We start from the raw sequence: 18,507 nt of genomic DNA, 5'->3' as shown, positions 1-18,507 counted from the left end.
TTTTAACTGAAAATAGTTATTGAAAAACAATAGCATTTGCATTCAAGACGATAATAATATAAAGCAAAAAAAAAAAAAAAAAATTTATTTAACAGTGTATGTAAATAAATAAATTTGATTTTTTTATGAAAAACAAACATTTTTAGTTTTGATTGCATGGTAATCTTCATAAAAATGCACTTGTCTTTTGTGATGACTTTACCGCTTCATTTTTTATATTAGTTAATTGTTGTTTTAACTGTAGACACGTGAATGCTGCGAGTAAGATAATGATGAAGGCATGGCTTATACCTAATTATTCAGTTTGATGATATTAAGTCATTCAGTCGTGCAGCCGAAAGCCGCCAGGCACGTCGTTTCCGAAAATATTTATGCTAAAACGTTTTGTTCAGCTTGATGTAAATTACATAAACGAGGTTCTCATCTTATGTTGTTGTTATAACGACAGAAAACAAGTAAATGCTCCGAAGTTGACAGATCTTGGTTCTTAAAAATCCGGATTAGTTCCGATTACATATATTCGACTGCCATGGGAATGGCTCTCAATTTGTCGATTTTGACTCTTATCTCTTAATTCGTCTAAAGCAGTAAAGAAAGAAAAAAGTAAAATTACTGCACACACGGAAAATTGATAAAAAATCATGGGAAAAGTGAAAATTTTCACTTTCTGTTTTCAATTATACAATAAATAACATAAGCAAAATGTTACCAGAAAAAAAATATTTTGGTCCGAATGAGTAAATCGCGATTATGGGGCTTGACGTGAGATGTGTTAAGAAACAAAGGGAAATATTTTCTTTAATAGTGAAAAAAATTTCGATGGTAAATGATGCGAAACTTTGATTAAGGGGTCAGTAGGGTAATCTGACTTGTTTTTTTTTTTGACATTTTTTTTCAGAGAAACTTTTATTCTACAATAGAACTTTTTTCACATATCATGAGGTATATGGTGGACTGTATAAACCAATTTTTTCGGAATATTTTGATGACATCTGTCGGAGAAATGGCTAGGTGAATGGTTATCGTCCCTACTAGAATCATGAAAAAGTGTTGATAAATAAAAAGTAATTAACGTTTTTTGTTTAATTTTTCTCCATGTTATTTTACTTAAATTTTGTCTTAACATTGTCAATAAATTATAAAAAATTATGAATCTAGTAGGGATGATAGCCAGGCATTTTGTGAACATTTGAAAAAAATTAAGCAAATCGGTTGAGCAGTCCGACCGGAATCAGTCCGCCAGTTTGAAAAAGTGTGTGTTTGGGAAAAACGTGTTTAAAGTGCCAGGTGTGCACTCCGAGCGCTCCGAACGTCAAGCGTTATTATTATTTTTGGGCCTTTTTCGAAACTTTCCGATGGTAAAGTGAGTTTCAACATTAATTCTCAGGGTATAAAGGAACAGAAAATGAAAAAAAACAAAAAAATTTTTTTTTTAAGATTACCATACTGATCCCTTAAAATAGATAGCCGCCTTTCGGATATATCAAGAAGCCAACATTGGTCGCGGTAACTTCGAAGCAGGCAATTGACTTTGAATTGTTTTTAAAAAAGGAGTAACCTCTGCACAAGTTAAACGATTACTTTTTCGGATCATTCCAGTCTTTAATCCAGACTTTCGCATAACAATTCTTAACCATTTCGGCTGTTTTTATAAGTCTCTTCAAACATTCCCAACAATTCTCTTCTCTTTATTGTCCAACCATTACAACAACTCATTGCTCTTAGATAATTATTTAATAATATTTTATATAATTTGTATGCATTTCACATATATGTACATATGTATGTGTTTTAGTTATTGCCTGAACGAGGTTAAGAGGTTTCTGACACCCAAAAGAAACGTTCTACATATAATGGTCAGCGCGCAGAACTGAGTCGATTTACCTAAATCCTTCAATCTGTATATATGTAAGTACTTGAATTGGTTCTTCAGTTTTTGAAATATCAATCTGAAATTTTGAAGACGTCTTTCTCTATCCAAGAAGCTACTCACTTGACGCAGCTGCCGATATCGAACCATTACATCATACATTATCATACTCTTATATAGAAATTTATTTGAAAGTTACATACTATATGTCCGCGAAATTTGGCATGAATAATTCTAGTCTAAGAGAACTGCCATTCAAACTCAATATTTTGTATGGAAAACTTTTTATTGGACAAAATACCTTTATGAAATTTTTCATAGATTATTGTTCAAGGCAGCAATACAATCTCCGAAAAGTGGTTCAAATAAGGTTACTATAATATATAGCTGCCCTACACACTGATCGATCAAAATCGTAATAAAAACCTTTTTATACCCTTTTATGTTATGAGAAATGCACTTGGAAAGCTTCTGTTAGTATTTTTGTTTCTCGTTTTTTTTTATCATTTTATGACAGTTTGTAACACTTAACCTTCGAATTGAAGTCGCAGTTATCAAACTGTAGTTATTTTTAAATCCGTCCCTTCATAGCACATGTGAACTTTTACGTTTTCTAGCAAATATTTTCCTATTTAATCCATATTGCTGTTAACTAGTGTAAGCATAGTTAACTAAATAATCTCCTTTTAAAATGCCAAATGATATATAGTTTAAATAAAAACTTTCGTGAAAAATATATATGTAACACTTGGTATACCGAAGGTTTTACCCAAAGTGTTAGTGATAAAAAGTGAGAATTGCTATTTATTCAAATGCGTCAACAAAAAGTAAAAAGTAAAAAAAGATGCGTCATCTGAAATGCAAAATAACGTATTATCAAAAAATTCGAAATTGAGTGTCTTATTGATTACGCTTCACTACTACAAATTACATACATACATAATATTACATATGTTCAACTTTTTCAGGCGCTTAGATATAAATCAGTTTTAACCAATATTAAAAATTTGATTCACTCATGTTCCATTTTATTTCGTTTTTCATTCATGCCACTGTAAATTTCCGAAAATGTTGTTACGTTATTTTGCATTTCAGGTGACAGTATGTATGTATATTTATGGTTTCAGTGTCCTTTTAACTGAAGTGGTAAGCTTGCTTGTGAATTGCATCCATATAGTATACATAACTACTTGTATACCCTTACACATTGGTATACAATGTTTAACGTTATGTCGAAATGTATAGAAATATTACATTTATTAACACAAAACCTTCTACATTTGTATATTATACTCAAGCTTATGTTGAAATGTGTAAAAATTATATTTTTAACACAAAATAAATCATTATTGGTTTAATATGAAATGCGTTGTATTTAAAAAACCATAACACCAAATAAAACAAAACTTGGCAGCACTGCTATTATTAACGATTTAATGTTTGTTCTTCCTCAAAACACTTCCTGAAATTTAGGTACATTTAATTATCCTTGCTTTAAAAAGAAATTATCGTTTTCTATTTCTTTTTTCATTTATCACTTCTCCCGCATTATTCAACGATTCTTGTACTCACCTCCATACTCTCGTCCAATTGATTATTGTTTTTGTCTTCTTCATGCAAAATATCGCCTAACAATTCTATGCCATTTTCATTGGACTCAGCAAAGACATGTTGCTCCTGTTCATTATCAACAGTAATCTGTTCATCGTCTACACTTTGATGCAGCCGATGCCTTCTTTTGGTGTGATTCTGCGATTGTGTAGGTTTGATTTCGTATTCCTTCATCAGGTACATGGCAGCGTCAGAATGTGGTGGAGCATGCAGGAAACGTGTTGTCATATCGCTATTATTTAGGTCTCGTAGTGTATTTATGCCGCCTGGATGATTGTGTAGAAAACGTCTTATATCGTAATATTTTTGTCGATACTTAATAATACATTGTTGTTCTTCACTTCTTTTTAAGCCATTTCTCACACTCTTGACATTTAGTTCTGTACTTTGTTGTTGTTCGTTTTGCGACTGCATTACTTTGCCATTTGGCATAGGTTTCGTAGTCGTTGTCATTGGCATTGCTGTTGTTGTTATAGCGGCAGACGTAGCCGATGGCAGTATGAGATCTGATACTGTAGTTGGCATTTTGTAATGTGTGTGGTTTTTGACACCCACTGCGGGGGCGTACGCTGGTTAAAAATGAGATGTTAAATGCTGCAATAGTAAACAAGCAAAAGCCAAAATGTTATAGAATTTAATGAAGATACGGATAAGATTAAAGTAGGTTAGTGTGTAGCACATACTAATGCAATATATGTGTGCATATTTATTATCATGTAAGTGAAACATCGACATTATGGCAGAATAATTTTGTGCGTATGTATATATTTTATTATACTCTAAACAGGGCATATTAATTTTTTCACGAAGTTTGTAAGTCCCAGAAGGAAATGCCGGACTCTATAAAAAGTATATACACACATGCATATGGTTCAGCGTGACGATCTGATTTGTTTTAGCTATGCCCGTCTGTCTGTTTGCCTCTATAATCGCGACTACTCACCCGTTTGTTGAGATATTGCTCTAAAATTCTATACAAACTGAAGGAGCAAAATCAGGTTCTTGTGTGGAAAACTTTTTCAGTTTGAAAAGGTATCTTCTGGAAATTTGCACGGATTATTCTGTGAGGCCAGAATTTTCCAAAGAAATTGTTCAAATTGTACCACTAGCATATATAGCTGCCATATACAAATTGATATCGATAAGACCCAGTTCTTGTATGGAATATATTTTATTTGTGAAGGGTATTATGCTTCGGTGCAGCCGAAATTCTTTTTTAGTTTGATTTTCATTTTAAATCTCAATTTTTTCCTTTTTTAGTTTTAATTACGCACACTAACACCGTCGTTCTAAAGTTAAATATTTGATTAAACTAATGTTGATTATAGTGGATCTGCGTGCGTTCTAGAATTATTTTATACTTTTCGTGTATGTACTATTTTAATCAACAAATTCAACTAGAGAGTCGACGGGCACAAGCCATGATAAAATTCACATGTTATGATGATAAGATATTATTTTTTAATAAACAATATCTTGACTGTGGTTTAAGATCTTAGATAAGTCCTATAATTCAAAGAATATATGGATTTATTGTATTTATTAAGATTAGTAATGAAATGGATTATTCCTGCCTGTATAATTTACAATTTTAAATGTCTATAGTTTCGATAATTTGGACGAATAGCATAGCTGATTTCGATAACATTATCCTGAAGATGTCGTTTTAATCAGTTTTGTAGTTTTTGAGTTTACAGAAGGAAGAAATATATATCATTTACATGAATATCTCATAAACTATAAGCGTTATTAATCTTAAAGAATCTTAATTAGCAATTAGTATGTAGGAACTTCTGCTATAATTATGTATCGCTCATAACTAGAACTATTTCTAATTTGTTTCCGGAAGAATTTTGTGATTAGATAAAGGTTACCATAAGAATACGCACAAGAATACTCTAGGTCAAGCATAACTGTATATGAATAAACAAGTTATCAATTTTTTATGCGTACAAAAAAGCGCATACATATATATTTGTTGTTAAAAAGTTTGTAGTAAGTATCATATTCGACTTGAATAATTTGTATATATTTACTACTTTATTCATTATTGTATCAGTTTGTATGCGTGTGGTATATTTTGTGGTTTCAAAGGTCAATCCCACTATAGTTTCTTTCAATTAGCACAGTCACTCATTAAATGCCTATAGCTATTAAAGTCATGCCATTAACACGTTTGATTTTCCATTATTTTTTATACTCTCGCAACATGTTGCATATGTTATAATAGTTTTGTACATCGAATGGTTGTTCGTAAGATGTTAAATTAATTGATATAGTTACATAGTAGACGTATGGTTACCGGCCACCATCCGAGAATATTAAAATTGTTCGCATTTGAGTCAGTTCAAAGTTGGACAGGGGTAGCCCACTTATATCTCATTGTAACAGCGCTTTTCCATTCCATAGAATGCCATTTTGAGTAACGTCTGGTTATTTTCCTTCCTAATAAATAACTAAAGCATGAAGGAAGTATAACTTAATATATTATAATATTGCTTCTGATATGAGGTAATTCTAACCCAAATGAACGAAATCCAACATCGTTATGTATTAACTTCATATTGATAATACACGGTTTAAGAAGGCTTTAACCTAGCAATAAGAGAAGGTTTTTTGGTTTAAAAGTATGACTATATACATATATTCTTTGACATAACCTAGATCTATAAATAATTTGTTGTAACAAAAGATTATATCATTGGGCAAGAAGCATTTAGCGATCTGCAAAATGAGCAAATGAGCAAAATGATTGTATTTAAAAAATTTTGCTAGAATATTATCGATGCAGTCATTTGCTACCAAAAATATATAAAGTCTATTTACATCTTCATTATGTTCAAGGCAAACCGATGAAAATATTTAAATCTAGTTATTTTCGTCAATTCACTTGATTTTAAAGTGGATTTTTTTTCTTTTTCAATGGTTACAATAACCACCAGCACTCTAGAAAAATGTATCATGTCTTTAATCCTTCACATCTTTAAAAAATTCGAGAGTACTCAATATTCGACTGCAGTTGAATTTAACATTTCCTTAGTTGTTATTTAAGTGGCTTTTGTTTTAATGCATTAGAAATTCAGTTAAGGGATTGTTTGTTTATGCACACGAGTAACGTGTTTTTGTGCAGTAAGTGGCTTGAGTGTCACTTGATTGGTTTGTTTTATATGTGAGTTGTGGTTACGTTGTTAAGTGTAAGCGATGTTCTTGTAACATGATACTTTAAGATTGTAATAGTTAATGAAATATTTCTAGCAGTGCTGCTACGTTGGTAATCTTAATTAGTTGTTGTAAAATGTACAATAACCTTTGAGTATATGCTGAGTGACATTTTTAAGGGCTTGTACATACTTATATTGATATACCAGTTACGAAGATATCTTATCAAATGAAAAAGGTTTCCATACGAGATAAGTTTGATTATCCACTTTGCATGGTAGCTATAATCTACAGTGGGCCGATATTGGTTCCGACAAATTAGAAGCTTCTTGGAGAGAAAAGACTCCATGCGAAATTTCGAATCGGACATGACTAAATGGATTCAATTCGACACGCTGATCATTTGTATACATATTTAACGGGTGATCCAAGTAGAGTTACATTTTTCAACAGCCTCTGTTATGTTATTTTTTTTCGGTATTCTTTGTCATTTCATAATGGAAAGATTTACGCCTGAACAACGTTCAAAAATAGTTCAACTTTATTACGAAAATTCATGTACTGCAAAGAATGTGTTTCGCGCGCTTCGCTCAACTTTTGGTCGACATCATCGGTCCATCTTGAGATCCAGAATTCATTATTGTATAATATTCGACCGAAAAGACCACGTTCTGCACAAAGTGCAGAAAATATAGCAGCCGTAGCCGAGAGTATGTACGAAGACCGTCTAGAGTCGATTCGGCGTCGTTCGAAGCAACTCGGACTGACATATGGAACAACTAAGCGCATTTTACCTTGAGGTCTTAAATATAAAGGACTCAAAATACAGCTTGTGCAAGAATTGAAGCCGCTCGTCCTTCCCAAGCGACGTCGCTTCACTCTACGGTCTTTTGAAAAGATTCAAGAAGATCGAACATTTTCGAGCCAAATTTTGGTCAGCGATGAAACCCATTTCTGGGAATGTAAGCAGGCAATTGGCATTTGGGGCGAGAGCAATCTGAAGAGATACAAGATCTGCCATTTTATTTCGAAAAAACAAAATGTTAGTGTGGATTGTGGGGCGGTGGAATCATTGGTCATATTTCATATTTCTCAAAATTGAAGGCGGTGAGAACATAACCGCCAATGTCGACCGTTATCGCGCCATGATAACCGACTGTTTGATACCTAAAATTAAAGCTCGTGTCCTCGAGGACATTTAGTTTTAACAATACCCAAATATTGTATCAATCAATGGATTTATTGAAAAAACAGTGCGGTGAACAGAAACGCCAATTGGCCATCGTGATCGTGTGATATTACACCGTTTAACTTTTTCCTGTGAGGATATGCAAAGTTTTTTCATTCAATCGTTGGCGCAAAACTTGCGGTTCATTTGCCAGTTATCAGTCGAAATGCTCGAATGAGTCCTTGAAAATTTGACTCAACGGATGAACTATCTGAAACGTAGAAGCGGCCAATATTTCGAATGAAAATAAACCCCCATTAACAGCTCCAATAATCTTCTTTATTTTGATAGTACTGCGGTTTGATGAGAAATTTCTTCAAAGACAGTTAATCACGTGCTAAAGGGAATGGGTCTTCGAGAATTTTACTTTTGAGATATCCTCAAAGAAAAGTGTTCACTGGGATCAGGTGATTCGTTATTTCACTTCTTTTTCTAACTTGTGCCAGAGTTGAATGATCGATACATCGATAATACTCGCATATGCATAGTTATTGTTGTGGACTGATCAATGCAGCGAATGGAAACGTAAACGAACTTTTTGGGCCACTCTGTTGTAAACATACACAAATGTATGTGGTATACGTACATACTTGTAATACTTTTGTCTGATTCCTGGATATAAGAAATTATTATTTTATTTTTCTATTATTTTTAAGTATGAAAATAATAAAATCCATATTTTTGAATTCAATTAATATATTTTTGTAAATCGATGTTGTGGAAATGTTCACGATTTTATGACTTCAAAATTTCGAAACTTGTGCCTGCATACACATAAATATTTAAAATTAATTGAATTGGACCAATACAATACAATACAGTTTTCCTAAAAAAAAATATTTAATCATTTATTTTCGTTCTGCGTTTTCAAGTATGTTTTTCTTTGGTCTTCGTAGTTAATATATAAATTACAAGTTGTTAAATATATTTGTAGCACATTACCATATATAGTATGTATATACATTAAAAGTAATATGTACTATATATGCTACAAGTGTACTGAATTTTATGTGAAATTATAAATGTTTCCATCTGTTTTTTTTATATAAAAGAATAGTCTAAAACTTTTAATATTTTGCGAATCATAAAGTGCATATTTTCTTCAGGAAATACATAGATAAGAAGTAAGGATGGGCTAATTTCGGGTGCAACCGAAATTTTTATATTCTTGCCAGGGAAATACTTTGAGGTGTAAAACCAATCATATATAATAAAGTCAGCCGGATGTTCGAAAATCCATAAATTATTTATGTAGGGCCTAAGCCAAATTTTCGCTTAAATTTCGCTATTTTAGACACAAAGGTACACTTGTTGTAAATAAAACACGCTATTTCATTATCATTGGGATAGCTCACATATTGGCCGATATTTGTGGTACAATATCATCCCGAAGTTCGAAAATTTTTATATTAGGTATATGTTGGCTAAGGGAAGTATTGGTTTGATTCAACCCATTTTTAACATATAAAGAATGGTATGGTACAAATGGATAAAGATTATAGCTTAATATCAGTAATATATACCACATATTGAGCGACTTTTTCGTTAAAAAGTTAACTACAGGTACCGGTGTCTAAATATTCAGTACCTAGGGACTTGAACAGTTGGATTTATTTATTGGATTTAAACTATTTTCGGTGGCACTCACTAAAGACATTATTCGTGTAAAATATTATGCCGTTATATTAATTGCTTCTTGATTTGTGTACTGGAAACAGAACGAATCAAGTAGAATTTAAAATTGTGCTATATGGGAAGTAGGTGTCGTTGTTGTCTGATTTCGTCCATTTTCACGATGTGACATGTAAGAAGAATGACACGTACTAAATCTTTACGAAATCGGTTTGGTCGGGTCCCGAGATATGGAATTTCACCAATAAGTGGGCGGCACCACGTCTATCGTCCAATTTTCACACCAGCTCCCATAAAGCTCTATCATACCGTCTCGGTGGTAAAATTTAAGGTTTATGGGGCATTGAGTTATTGATTTAAAATATATAAGGTATTATACTCCAATTTCATCCATTTTCACGCCCACCTTTAAAAAAAAAAAAATGCTTCACAGGTGCCCCTTGCTACTGCGATCTCCTGTTCCGAATTAAAGTTTTATCGGTCAATGGCGATTTGAAATTATTTTTGTACTAAGCCAAATTTAACTCAAGTTAGAGATTTAGTGATTGCACCATCGGACGGACGGACGGACGGACAGACAGACAAACAGTCAACCAGATTTCAACTTTCTCGTCATCTTGATCATTTTTATATTATATATAATATACTCCTTTATCTATCTCGCTTAGTTTTATGTGATATGTACAACCGTTAGGTGAACAAAACTATAATACTCTATAGCAACTGGTTGCAGGAGTATAAAAATAAATGGACTCATACATACATATACATATAGACTATACATACAAGTACATACATATGTGTAGTGTATGCAGCAGTTATTAAGTACTTTTCAAATACGCCGCTATTAAACTTTTTTCAAAATTTTTATTTTAATTGACAAATATTGAACAATGACAATGCGGTTGTCTTAACAATCTTCTTCACTTTATCGCAGGCTTTTTAGCTGCAACTATAATTACTATAACAATTTCTCAGTAATATTATTTAGTTTACTTTTATGGTGAACTTCAACTATAATGAAATTTGCGTGGGCATACCACAAAGTACCTTGCCTAAACCGTAATCGTAAGTAGTTTTGAAAAACTTGTATTGCGGCCTTTAATAACTTAATTAAAATGAATTTTTATAAAAGCTTATGAACGCTTAAAAGAACATATGGTAAGCATCATATATGAGTTATACAAAACAATACAAATATTTATCTAAATCCGATCGATATTAACGTTGACTTGGATTCTACATTGAAGGTGGGCTTTCATTACACTCCGCAACAAATCTGAAGGAAAATTTTTAAGACTAATGTCATGAGAGGTTTTTAGAGTCTTTGTGGTGTCCTGAAAATTTTCTATAAGGTACTAATTAGCAAGCCTCTAAAATCACATTCGTCAAATGACTGTAAAGTAGTGTTATAAGAGTTTAATAAAGAGTAACCGGTCACAAATATAAAAAAATTACAAACTTTATATAATTTATTTTTGCCTTCAAAACTTTGATTTTTTGCCAAATAAATTTTAAGCCAAATATCTTGATTGCTCATAAATATTTATAGAAACAATCAACTTGATTTTTATAACGATTTTAGTGGTAGTATTTCGATTTTAAACATTATATTCAGTTTCTTAAAAGATTTAACTGACCTACTTTACACTTCAGTGAGGGTTAGTTTTACATGCCTACCCTAAAATTTTCAAAACAATATAAACAATATTTTTTAATTGTCGAAAATCGACGTTTTTAGGCTATAGCGCTAGTAACCTTAATTTTAATTCCAGGTCCACTGAATGGCACTCGTGCACTCACGCATTTGGCTATAACGGATTAGAACACTAACCAGTTCAAGCATCAATGCTTCCATTCCACAACCTTCAAAACCTACCCTCGTAAGCAGTTTTTAATATAATTTTCTTTATGTAATGAATAAGAATCAAAAACCAGAAATCATCATTTAAATATTCCGCGTTTGAAATCACGTTTTCACTAATAAAACAGGAAAAAAGTTGCCACAAATATTTTACATAAAATCTTCGACGATTAATAAACGAATGTTTGTGTAGTTAACATATTACCCTGACGTGACGTTACATATACCACGAATTGGTTATCACATTCCTTTAGACACAAGAATTAAGAGGCCTTAGGCGACTTACTACTAAAATTTAATAAGCTTACTCACTCAAGCCTTATCTTTGATGTGTGTAAGTACGGCCAGACTTGCTAGACTTAATTTATTTGTTTTCCTCCGGTTAATACAATTTTTTTTATAACTTTTCAGTAATTTTTAGATATAATTTTTACAGATAAAATAATTCGTGCTTATGTACTATATGTAATTAGTTATTTGAATTTTATTTCACTTTTTGTTACATTATTTTTTTATTTTTATTGCAATAAATTATTGAATTTTCGCATGTTTATCGTAATTATTAACGGGCATTTTAAATTTCTGTATTTTTGTATTTCTAAATTGTAAAATTAATACACTTTTTGCATTCACGGTGAATAATATATAGTACGTATATTGTTTGCGCTTATTAAGTACATTTTTGTTGTAACAAATTAATTAAATTTTTACACTTAGCCTACTCTAAACATAAGTATGTGTACATATGTACACACGTATAAATACAATTATTAGGCTATTTACATTAGAATACGGTACGATCATTTTCGATGAATCACTTGATGCGAAACAAATCGAGGGAATTTAATTCAATTAATTGATTAAACCGCCAAATGGCACAGTATGTCAGTCAAAGTCGATCGGAATTATATAAACATTTGTTTTGCACTACTATTGAACACTTATAAATATGCAAAATATTCACGCTCAATAATATTTTTTTAAATTATTTTTGAATTCGCCAAATTGGCATGCAAATGATTATCAACGTAAGACAAAAGTAGCAATAACTACATACACGAGCACTAAACACTGAATAGTGGGCTCGCACACTCCGGAGCTTGGAACGAACTCGTCCAACGGCGTCGCTGCTCCAAAACGAACTAACCAACATAATTTCAACATTGCTTGCGAGTAGGTGCCATGGTTGTTTAGTTTTCTATAGTTGCGTTTTGTTTCATTATTGATGGTAGATTGCTGCATTGTTGTTGTTTTCTTTATTAGTGGTTTAACCCTCAAACCTTGGCAATAAAGTGCCATTTTGCTGAAGTTTGTGATAGCAGGGCGCATCCAGAAGACGGTTAAACAGGCTAATTACTATTTAGGCAACTATACATATATATATACAAACAGTTTGCATACATACACATATATACATAACTATCAAAGTAACAGGTAAAAATCGAAAACTTTTTTTTTTGTCTCCGCACTATATATTAGATTGTGGCACTCCGATAACACTTATCTTCCGCAAGTTGCTTGTGTTAAACTTAAGCTTTCTACGGGCGAAAGGGTATGTATGTATATTTGTTATTTTTTATCGACGCACCGGTTAACTTTTAACATTGTTTACTGTCACGTTTGTACAACGGTTGGTGCGCCATGGCGTATACGCATTGATAAGAGCGACTTTATTTACATTTGTCGTATACATAAGCAAAACTATTTACTTTGCAACCACACCAATGATTGTACCAAAATTTTCTACTTCACGATATTATGTAAGGGAGCAATTATTTTTCCATGTTGAATAAAAATTTGGCATTTTTAGAAATTTACTATGCATATATTTTACAATCATTCCTGAATTGGTTTTTAGTTAGTTAGTTAGTTTAGTTAAATGTGCACAAGCGCTATTCGTATGTACAAATGTAAACGAGTATAAATTTCGTTTCAGCAAAATTAGAAAACAATTTAGGAAAATAGCACGCACGCTGTTCATTTGCCAATTTTATAAAAGCAAATAAAAATAAAAGCTTTTACTTTGAAAATTCAAAAACTCTAATTTTAGATTAAAAAAAAAACAATGTGAGATTAATTTTTGTAATTAATTTACGATAGATTCAATTTATCAATCATATTGTACTATGTATTTTTTAAGGTTTAGTTATACATTTTCAATGCCTTTATTTTTTTTTTACTGGCGTAGACATCGCTTACGCGATTATAGCCGAGTTAAAACCAGCGCCCTAGTCGTTTCTTCTTTTCGAAATGTGGTGGCAATTGGAGATTCCAATTCTTCTTTTTTCTCCACCTGGTCCTTCCAACGGAGTGGAGGCCTTTCTCTACCTCTGATGTCACCGGCGGGTACTGCGTCGAATACTTCAGAGCCCATTTGGACGACATAGCTCAGATAAGTCTTTCGCAGAACCTTTCTCTCGAAAACTCGTAACGTCGAGACATCAGATGTTGTCATCGTACATGCCTATGTACCATATAGCAGGACGGGAATAATGAGTGACTTATAGAGTTTGATTTTTGTTCATCGAGAGAGGACTTTACTTCTCAATTGCCTACTCAGTCCAAAGTAGCACCTGTTGGCAAGAGTTGTTCTGCGTTGGATTAATACTGGTTCCAATATAAACGAAATTATCTACGACTTCGAAGTTAGGACTGTCAACAGTGACGTGGGTGCCTGCCTAGTCGCGAGTGCGACGACTGTTTGTTTGATAACGGGATATATTTCGTCTTACCCTCGTTCACTATCAGACCCATTCCTGTGCTTCCTTATCCATTCTGGAGAAAGCAGAACGTAAGGCGCGATTGTTGACGCTAATCATATCAATATCATCGGCGTACGCCAGAAGCTGTACACTTTTATAGAAGACAGTACCTTCTCTGTTTAGTTCTGCAGTTCGAATCATTTTCTTTCTGTTAGTCTATACGATTGGTTTTACACCTTAAGTTGCATGAGTATAAAATGTTCGGTTGCACCCGAACTAGGCGTTTCCTTACTTACTTACTTTCTAACACCATATAGCATTATATAGCGCGTACACAACGCAATATACGGATTTCTAAAGCCATTTATTTCAAAGATAATAGAATTATTATTACCAGCCATATTATATATTAGGGTGTTTCTTTTTAAACTTTTTTTATTTCTTTACGGAGACTTGAACATTTTTTTTTATTTAAAAACAAATTTCCTGAAAAATGTGTCCATTAATTATCACTTTTAGTACTTCCTCTTCGATTTTTTACGTCTGAAAGAATTGAACTAACGGCTGGTTTTATCGAAAAACTTCCGAAATAAAAGAAGAAATAATCGATATGAAGTTATTGAGTACAGTTTTAAATAAAAAAATTCATTCAAAAATTTATATGTTCACTTTTTTTTATTAAATCGCCTATTTATATCTCCGAAACAAAGCAGTTTATGGCTTGCTCGTTTCGAACTTTTTTGTCCGAAATTAAATTTTCTACAACTATTTTTTTATTTGTAAGTTTTTTTATAAAACCAACCGTTTTCTTAATTTCTTCAAAAATATATGAAAAATCTGAGCAATTAAAAGGGAAGTACTTGACGTCAAAATTAAGGGCTCAAATTTTCAGGGAATTATTTTTAAATAAAAAAAGAACAAAATTTTCAAGTGTCTGCAAAGAAATAAAAAAAGATTAAAAATGAAAAGACCTATTATACACAAATAAATTTAGGGGAAAAAATATACTGCTCTACATTTTATGGTTGCGTTACTGTCGCGTTCTCAATCGCTTCGAAAGGTTTATCACGCTGCCTCGCTACATCTTTCGTACACCGGCACTTTTATAATAACTATCGGACGTTTTTATCAGCTTATTGAGCACAAATTGTATATCTTAAATATATAAATATACAGATATTATATTAGAAGAACGGCGTCAATGAAGCAACGGACTTGATATCTAAATGTTAAATATATATAATTCTATAGTCTGCACTCAATTTAATGGTTTACTTCAAAAATAGTTATATGAACCTGTCATATATTTCACATTTAATCGGTGGCACAGTGTCACAGTGTTTTAAAACTTTCAAGGCACATTAATGTCATTTTCATTATTAGAGTTATATTGGCTAATACTACAGAGATTATTTGTTTACTTTTGTCAGAACAATACAGCATTAACACATTGTAGTGCAATATAATTTCTTAAAATATTGGCTATTAAAATTTTCATTTGAATTATGGTATTGTGTTTTATTTCCATTTTCTCTGTTCTTTAATTATTTATTTTAAATAACAAAAATTTTTTATAATAAAATTTTATGTATGTATAGGCAATTATACAATTAATTCATAAGCATAAAAGAAAACTCAATCTTTCAGCTACACTCTGAAATTTATTTATTAGCCCTTCGAGCAATGCAGATTAAGTAGCCCGCTATAATTGAAAGTTCGTTTATGCTATACATGGTATATATGTACTTACATATTTATGTAGGTCGGCAAAAATATTTATGAGAGCAATGCAAGCTTATACAAATATGTAAAATATTTTGTGATAAGATAAGCAGGGCAAATGCCTACATACAAATGTGAGTACATACATATACATATGCATTCAGAAAACAACCAAATATTATATAAGTTATAGCACAAATAATAGTTATAAACACTAAATTACTTGGCTTAGTTGCGGTCTTGTGAAAGTAGGTGCAAATCGAAATCATGCCTACATTTGTACATACTGCGTACTTACATATACACATACTGTATGTCTGCTAAAGGAATGTTTATCGCGTGCAACAGCGATGCCGTCGATAACCAAAATTATTTTTACGCATATGAAATGGATAACTAAATACTTTGCCATTAGGTGTGTAAAACACATACATACATATGTAAGTATGTATATACATAGTTGTAAATCACAATCATGTACAGACGGCCAAATTGTGTTTTAAATATACAAATATTATTTATTTACAAATATTATTTACATACATATGTATGTAGATATACTTAAGCAAAAATAAAATGTACATACATATATACCAAAAGTAAAACTGACTTATATATATACACTACATAAATATACATCTATAATATATATTTAAATTTAAGAAACATATATGTACCATAAATTTGTGCCTATTTATGATTTAGTAACGAGATTGACAAGAAGGTTGTTTTGGTATAGTCGATTACACATTCATTGAAATGTGGTTTAAGACAGCTTTGATGGGATGAGCTGTAGTACAATGATCGTACCGGATAGTTGTGACGTATTTATGCAATTCACGTTTCATTTAAATCGTTACAGTAACAGCTGATGGACGATCGTAAAAAAATAAACGTGACATTTCGCATTAGCATTGATATTTCTCAATGTGCAAAAAACTAATATACATAAACAATAATTTTGAGCAGTACGTATGTGACAAAAAAGTAATATGATTATATTATAAAAAATGTGAGCAATAACCAAAAATTTAAATAAAAAGATACACTTGTTTGAAATAAAATATAAAAATATACTTTGCTTTGAAAAGGGGTAGAACGCTCATTCATTTGTCTAAAAACTTCGTTGAGTGATGTGTGGCTTTGTATGTATATCCGTATATCATACTCTAATAGTATTGCAGAAGTAAATAATACTTATTTTTAATAAAACGGCATTGTTGAGTTACTTACGTGTATAGTATGCGGTGTATTTTTGTTACAAATAACAATCTTGTTAAACTCTTGCATCATGTAGCTACAAAATATTTATAATAGTTTTGTTCACATAACGATTGTTTGTATCGCTTAAAAATCATTGAGTTAGACGAGAAGACAGAGTTGACGTGTAATATGTATAATATGTAATTTGAAAAAATGGGCGTAAGCCGGTCTTCTAATAGGTTTAATACACTTATCTTTTAAACTACTAACGCTACAACAAACAAAATAGTTTAAGGCAATTTTTTTAAGAGCCTTATCAACGGTGCGAAAATGGATGAAATCGTACTAAAACCCGCCATCTCCCCATATAACGACTTTGTTAGAAACTAAAAAAAGTGCGTTAAATCAATACTTTCTTATTCTTTTATTTCATAAATTAATAACCAATTAATGTAAATGAATAAAATTTTGCATAAATAGTGTCCTCAACGTATTTCCTCCTACGCCCAAAAATTGTCGAAATCGGACTATAAATTTTCAAAACGCCAGATGTTAAACATGACATGATAACTGACTATTTTAATTATTGATAAAGCTTTTTTTATAATTATATGTATAACCTTATATAAAAAATGTTTAGTCCCTATATACAAACCCAGATTTCCAAACTTCGAGTTGACTTCATACCACATATGTACATATATCGGCCAATTGAGTGAGCCTATTTTCTAAAAATAGTGAATATTTCTGCCAAAGAAAGATAAAATAGGGAGAAAACTTGTCTGAGCCCCATACAGCTGCTATTCACGATTTCGAATCTTTCGGCTGAATTTACTCGAATATCTGAACAATGACTAAAATTAAAATATAGTAAAAAACTAAAAATTAAATAATAAGTATTTTCTCAATAAGTATTTGGAAACACTTTGAAATGACAAATGTATTAATTCGTATATATTTAATTAATGAGTTGTTATACTCAGTTAAAGCCACTTTTAGTAAAATGAAAGACATAGTGTGAATAAGCATTTGCTTGCTTCATACTAAGTGTGAAGGAATTTAGTACTTCATGGAGTTTTTTTTATATGTAATATCAAATATATTATCAACATAGCTGTCAAACCATCTGTCAAAGTAAAACACTCACATGCGAATATAATTAAAAAATTAATAAAAAAAAACAATGTGCGAATTAAGTTAAAAAAATTACATTATGCGTGACAAATTAACATTTGCATATCTAAACTACTATGATGTATAAAAAACACGCTATAGATATGTACATTCCACAATTTGATTCAAAATATCATCTACTATAAGATGTAACAAAATATAGTAGGGCTAATATAATATTTAATAATACAGTTCAAGCTTATGATTCTTAAAAGTTACCACTGAAAATGTGTTACGAAATAATGTAAATCCGGCATCACTATACTCAAAAAAATGCGAGGTCAAACTTTCTAAGCATATACTCGTACTTGAGAGAATGCAGTAAATAAATTATAATAAATTG

At 31.4% G+C, this 18,507-nt stretch overlaps 1 protein-coding gene across 5 annotated transcripts in view; it reads right to left on the bottom strand.

Annotated features, from left to right (window-relative positions):
• Positions 1 to 18,507, bottom strand: part of LOC108977719 (fatty acid 2-hydroxylase) — a 34,881-nt gene that overhangs the window by 4,764 nt on the left and 11,610 nt on the right. For 2 of the 5 annotated variants that reach the window (XM_018947566.1, XM_018947565.1), the window contains one exon: positions 3,443 to 4,075. In XM_018947566.1, coding sequence (XP_018803111.1) covers positions 3,443 to 4,006 — 564 coding nt within the window. In that variant the 5' untranslated portion in view covers positions 4,007 to 4,075. Of the gene's footprint in view, positions 1 to 3,442; positions 4,076 to 11,676; positions 11,761 to 12,147; positions 12,356 to 12,421; positions 12,509 to 18,507 lie in introns of those variants that run through there. The other 3 variants (XM_018947564.1, XM_018947568.1, XM_018947567.1) reach the window with 3 other exon arrangements.

The sequence above is a fragment of the Bactrocera latifrons genome, unplaced genomic scaffold (assembly GCF_001853355.1).
Source record: "Bactrocera latifrons isolate USDA-ARS-PBARC rearing strain unplaced genomic scaffold, ASM185335v1 scaffold_942, whole genome shotgun sequence".
Classification (NCBI taxonomy): Eukaryota; Metazoa; Arthropoda; class Insecta; order Diptera; family Tephritidae; genus Bactrocera; species Bactrocera latifrons.
Note: the sequence above shows the minus strand (reverse complement) of the source record. Positions and strands in the feature narration are given on the sequence as shown.